This window comes from Morone saxatilis, unplaced genomic scaffold (assembly GCF_004916995.1).
Source record: "Morone saxatilis isolate NCDOM2014 unplaced genomic scaffold, NCSU_SB_2.0 Contig19, whole genome shotgun sequence".
NCBI classification, from domain to species: Eukaryota; Metazoa; Chordata; class Actinopteri; family Moronidae; genus Morone; species Morone saxatilis.
The window spans coordinates 72,508-78,941 of record NW_023339751.1 but is presented as its reverse complement, the minus strand read 5'-3'; the positions used below and the strand labels follow the sequence as shown (position 1 = coordinate 78,941).

At 38.5% G+C, this 6,434-nt stretch overlaps 1 protein-coding gene across 1 annotated transcript; it reads right to left on the bottom strand.

Moving 5' to 3' along the window:
- Window positions 1-4,570: 4,570 nt before the first annotated feature.
- On the bottom strand, window positions 4,571-6,163 carry LOC118329017 (protein quaking-B-like; the record flags this gene model as incomplete). The annotated part of the gene is given in 2 exon segments (XM_035662949.1): window positions 4,571-5,965; window positions 6,076-6,163. Coding segments are annotated over 2 exon segments (495 nt in total), but the record flags the coding sequence as incomplete, so codon positions are not given.
- Window positions 6,164-6,434: the final 271 nt, after the last annotated feature.

The following is a 6,434-nucleotide window of genomic DNA, read 5'->3' as shown; positions in this document are numbered from 1 at the left end:
TGCAGACCGGGAACACCCCACAATAGCTGACCCAGTCGTCCATCACAATGTGGTTCTTTTCAAAGTGGCTCAGATCCTCACGTTGTCCATTTTTCCTGCTTCTAACACATCAATTCTGTTCACTGTCTGCCTGGTATATCCCCCCCGCTGACAGGAGCCCTGATACCCAGATAATCAGTGTTATTCAACGTCAGTGCTCACTGTGTTAGAGCTGATGTACTCTGCTGAGTCTTACTTTTATGTTGATAAAAGTTGAAGACTGATTGAAGGGTGGATGTCATGATACTATTGGTTGAAACTGGTTGGTTCACACTTACGTGAGCATGTGACATTTTGTTTTACATGAAGAAAAAATTATTGGATTTTTGATATAAAAATACAAAAATCTTTAAGAGTTAAAACAGTTATTTCATCTGGACTTTAAAGTCTTGTTTCTGAAGTAAAAATGAAAATAAAACAGAGCCATTTTCATAAAGAGGATACAATTGTTTTACTCAATAACTTTTATTGCATTTCAAAAAGAATTTTTCTCTTTACATGGAAATCTTTGCTGTGATGACACAAAGCAGCATTAACAGCCATCAGCTTAAACACTATCATTCATAAAAAGTTGCATATTAACAGGAAGCTCCCGTCGTTTGTATAAAGCCCTAAAATCGATCCATTGCTACACTAAAGTTGCTACCTTCCTACAAACAGCAAAGTACAAAACTGTGACCTTTCATATACATTCCTGCTTTATACTTTTTTATATATATTTATATGTCTTTCAACAAGAACATACTACTTTCTTCACAGCAACAAAAAGTAATAGAAATAAAAATACAGAACATGGACAAAAAAATAAAACATATAAAAGTGGAATACTTTTTTGTAAAATGCATTCATACTCTTTATCTTCTTGTCCATGAAGTCAAAACATTTATGTTTTAAATCATCGTCTTTGAGGTTTGTCGGAGGTTTTAAAATGTCTGGTGTGGTGGCAGCGGACAAGGAGGAGCTATTAGAATAAAACTGACCCGAAATGGAGGAACCAGAAAACTGAAGCTCCTCTTTTCTGTCCATAAATACATAATACATTAAATATTATCATAGCTGCATTCATTATATTTATCTTTTTAACGTCATGCTGTTTTAAAACTGCATGTTGTTGTACTGATAGCTTGTACACTAACAGTAAATGTAAGAACCAGGAGCAGTATGAAAACCCTGTATCTCCAAAGTATCAGTTACTGATTCACAGGTTTTTACATTTAATATTTTAAAGTATAGGAGAATTTTTTGATTCTTTTCAGAGCCTAAAGGAAGAAATATATGAATGACAAATACAACATTTTAACATTTTTTCTGACTAGAATGTAATTCCTGGAGAAAGCTCTTAATGTCAGTATTAAATAAAATCCTGGATTTGAACTTTATAGAATCAACAAATCCCAAAACTTTCTCCTAACAGAACATCAGGAACCACAAACTTTAGCTGAAGCCAGGTGTCCCACATTGTTCTAAAACATAAAGGAGTGCATCATCAGCATACGATGAACTCACTTTCTCGACTTTATTTATATTAGAGGTAAATTCTTTATTGTTTAACAAAAAATATCAAACATTTCAGACTTCAGAAGGCTATCTCTTCTTTATCAGTTGTTTGTTTTGAAAAAAACCTGATTTTTATTTGCAAACAGCATTTTTCACAGGATAATTGACTGAAATGTCACAAAACAATCATATTTTAATGAAATAAGAAATAATTATAAAACTTTCTGTTGGTGAACAGATAAAGATTCAATTGCTAATCTTCTAAGTTTTATTTTAATCTCACACTTCATTCACAAATATAACAAATTATAGTATGACACTTTGGAGATAAAAGGTTTCAAGTCATATTCTCCTAACGGAAAGTATTATCAGGTAAAAACCTATTTTTTATGGATCAAACCACCTAACTAAAGTGATTCTCCTTTGGTTAAATGAGGTTTGACCATGTTATGCTTATGAACACATTCAAAACTCCCTTGCATCTTGTTTAGCAGTGACATCACATTCTGTGTCCCTGAACGCCACACCGAGCTGATAGGGTTGTCCACCTGTCCACCACCATCACAACCAGACCACAGCAAACACATAAGTTTACCATTCGCACCTGAACACAACCCGCCGCAGACAGAAGACCCGCCGCCACCATAAGACATAAATAAATCTGTTCCAGTCGGCACTGTACAAGTTTTTACCAGCAGCCGAGTTTGAGTTTGTTGAGACAAGTGAGATCTGTTATTGTGACGGAGAAATCGGCCGTCTCCACGGCGGGTTTAGACCAGGACTCTGCACAATTTCATCAGATTTATTTCATTAATTTTGTGTTACTTATTTGTTACTTTGTTTTGTGATCAATAGAAATTACAATTTCATCAGTTGGAATTCAATGTGGGAAAAAAACAATTTCCTTTACAGGAAAAAAGTCAAACAGATTTTTCTGGATTAGCCAACGTCACATTAGCATCTGAGAACTTTTATTTAAATGTTGAGTAAATCCACTTGTTCTCTGTCTCCTCCACAGTAAGATTCTTCTGTGTCTGTCCTTTATAGAGGAGATAGGTTTAGCTTGGAAGCAGGTGGAAACTGTTAGCCTAGCTCCATCAAGAGAAGAGTTTGTTTATTGAACAGGTGGAGAAACGTGGTTTTATTTGCAGTTAGCACTGAAGCTAGTTTGTGGTTGGAGGCTAGCAGTTTCCCTCTGATTCCAGTCTTTATGCTAAGCTAGGCTAGACTGAACATATCTCCCTCTGCAGCCTCCTGGACTCACTGAGATGAAACATCGGACACCAGACGACACAGAGAACATGGATTCTTTCAAATGAGTTTAAGATTTAAAAGAACAAATCATTTGAAGTGTTTGATCCATTATTTGTCATCAGCGACATGGAGGAGCCATGAAGTCCTCAAAATAAAAAATAAACATCCTCACTGTGGTGACTCTTACGTCCTGACGGGTAGCTTCACCATCACACATTGGGGCTGCATTTCCCAGAAACCACCTGCTCTGTTACCTGTGGGTTGATTTTACACCAGGGGCCAGATGCATAAAACTCTGTAGATTCCTGACTAAAACTGTGTGTATGCACAAAGAGAGAAATATGAATTCTTTATGTCAGATTTATAAAACCGTACGTACGCCTGATTCTATTTTATAAACCTCAATCACTGTGAAAACTATTATCCAAATATCATAAAACTGGATACAGAAACACCCTTAAACATCCGTCTGCATATTAATACTCCCCCCAGCTCAGAGACCTGTCAATGGAATAAACGGCAAAGACGAAAAAGAGCTGTTCTGCAACTAAATATCACCTGTACCTATAAAGTATTATTGTGGTGATATTTTAATCAATATTATTGTTAAACATCGAAAGTATCATCATTAACAGGGAAATAATGGCAAATGTTAATAAAAATGATCAAATTCATCACTCATGCACATGTGAGCAATGTTTTATAGAACGCTGTAGACTGCAAAATGACAGCTAATTGTACTGTTACATCTCTCAAGTTGTATCTCATCATTTCACTGCAGTGATCTCTTAAAAACTGTGGGTATGCTGCTGTAAAGATGTAAGCATGCTTTTTGTGCCATGTCCCTGGAAGCAGGAAGCACTTTGATATTTTTATGTTTTATCCTTCAGAGTAGAACTCAATGTCCACAAGATGCAATTCAGCCTGTGAGCAGTGGGGGGCAGTATAACAGCGTCAGGTACATGTGTATGGATGTTGAGTGAAAGTCAGTGGATTGGTTGCTGGAGCTTATTCTCTGTTATAAATGTTCAATCTCCAGCTTGGTATTTCAGTAAACTTTATGTCTCTTATTGTGATCATTCTTTTTCTTTCAGATGAAGATTTTCTGCGTCTGGAATCGAACCGAGCACGTTGTGATTATGTGGTAGCCACTGTACCATTCAGCATTCAGAGCACTCCAATCGTTGATCATTTTAAACATCAATATATCCGATCACTGAACTCTGTAAACTGTGGTCCACTGTGGGAAAAACACCCCTGAACAGACGCCAAAGGCAAAGCAGTGGATTGTGGGAAAGGCAGGTGTGGAGATTGGGGGGCAACAGGTATGCACATGGACAGGTACGTCAACACATTATCACAGAAAATCGTTAGAAATACAAGTTAAGGCACAAAAGTAGAAATTGTGGTTACAAGTGAGACCTGAGAGGCAAACAGAGAGTATCAGGAGTTTAAGGACCACAGTTAGGAAAAAACACACAAAATAAAATTATAATATTACAAGAAAATAATTTAAAATATTTCAGTAAAAAATGGTAGTAAAACATAATGAACAAAAAGTAATATTTCAAGAAAAAAATTGAGAAAAAACATCCGAATAATTTTAATAAAAAGGTTCAAGCCTAAAGTAAAAATCTTGTTTTAAAACAAAAAATATTTCATCTCTTTTTTCTTGCAATGTTACAGTTCAAAATATTGACTTTTTTTATAAAAATATTTCAACTTTGTCTTGTAATATTAATAATTTTTTATCAAAATATTAAAAAAGTTTCTCCAAAAGTCAGATTTTTTTTTGCCAAAGTATGTTTTTTTCGTAATACTATGATTTTATTCCAGAAATTTCCTAACTGTATATCAACAATATTAATATTGTTGTTGAAATGTTCAGACTTTGGCCCAAGTACATGCAGTATTTTAGAGATCACGGTTGCAACCGAGCAGACGTCTGTTAGTCCAGTGGTTGAAATCAAGGACTTCCGTGATTTTGAATAGAATTAAAAATGGTCCTCAATTCAGCTTTACACCTCTTGGTCTTCTGGTTAGAAGAGTTTGTTTACTTTCTGTTAACTAGTTTCTAATTTCTTGTTATTGTTTTATTTTTCATTATAATTCATCCAGTTCTAAAAACATCTTTAAAATACAGATCGTCTGTTGTTTAGCACAGTTAGCATTACCATTAGCACTCCATTAGTATCACACTATATTGGAGGCGTGTTGGAGGTGTGTTGGTGCGTGTTGGTGGCATGTTGGAGGCGTATTGGTGGCGTGTTGGAGGCGTATTGGAGGTATATTAGAGGCCAGTTCTTAGTAACTAATATTCATAGGTATCGCGTGTTGGTGGCGTATTGGAGGCGTGTTGGCTGCAGTTCAGGTCTTAGTAAGGCGTCACATGTTTCAGTAAAGGAAGCTGCAGTTACATGACACGGCAAAAAGCTGCGGTCATGTGTTGCCACGGCGACTGTGATGAAGATCAGTTTTTGTTAAGGTCTGTGAGGTTCTCTTTGTGAGGGACGGCAACAGTAGTATAAACATCTTCAGCGAATCAAAGTTAAAGTGAACAGTTGTACCTGAACGCCTCGCTCACAGCCAACACATCACCGGACAGCAGAGGTTGTATTAAAGACATCCTACTGTGGACAGATTGAGGAACACTTGAGAGCGGGTCAACAATAAACTCTTTTTGTTGGTTAAAGTGAATTTGAATGAAATCATCACTTTCCACCTTTAGTGTTTCGGACTCTGTCCAGCAGGGGGCAGCGCTGCATCTTTTAGGAGGTGTGTCTTAGGAGCAGCGTGGGGGCAGGGCTCCACTGACCATGGGGGTGGTGATGAGGCGTGGGGGAGCAATCACAGGAGCAGGGGGGGGCAGGCTTACCTAACACCCCACCAGAGTCCAAAGGGTACTCCAAGATGGAGGCCGGCGCCGCCAGAGTGTACGGGTAGTCGTACGGTGTAGCGTAGATCAGACCAGACTCCGGCCCCGTCCCCTGCATAAGAGCCGCTGGGTGAGGCGTCCCATTGGGCAGCACCGTCTGGATCTGACGAATCAGAGGCATGAGGGTGGGACCTGTGGGGGCAGGTGTACGCAGAGCGGTGGGCGGGGGAACAACAGGGGCCGGGCCTGAGAGGAAACGAGACGTCTGAGAGGAGGCTGCGAGAGAGAAAGCGAGGGAGGCTGAGGAGGAGAGGAGGAAAGCAGTTAGTGCAGAGTAAGGTCTGGTTGGTCAGACAGTCTCTGGTTGGTCAGACAGTCTCTGATTGATCTCTGGTTGCTCGGTTTCTTACAGGGTTTGATGTTAGCGTCTCTGTACGTCCCGTTCAGGATGGCTAACTCCATTAGCTGCATCTTCTTCAGACTGTCCTCCCCCTCCGCCTGAAACACACACAGAGACAACCACTGTGTACTAAATGTACTCTGACACAAAACATACAAATACAAATTATTAGGGACCGAGCCAGCGACTGCTGGAGGTCCCTATTGTATTTGCTATGTTTCTTATTATTAGGGATTGAGCCAGTATCAACTGGAAGGTCCCTATCGTTTTTGCTATTATTATTATTTTTAGCGCCTTTCACTGCATTTTTGACCCCCTGAACATATATGAAAAGTCAATTTTATTAGGCAAAGAAAAACTGGACATTCT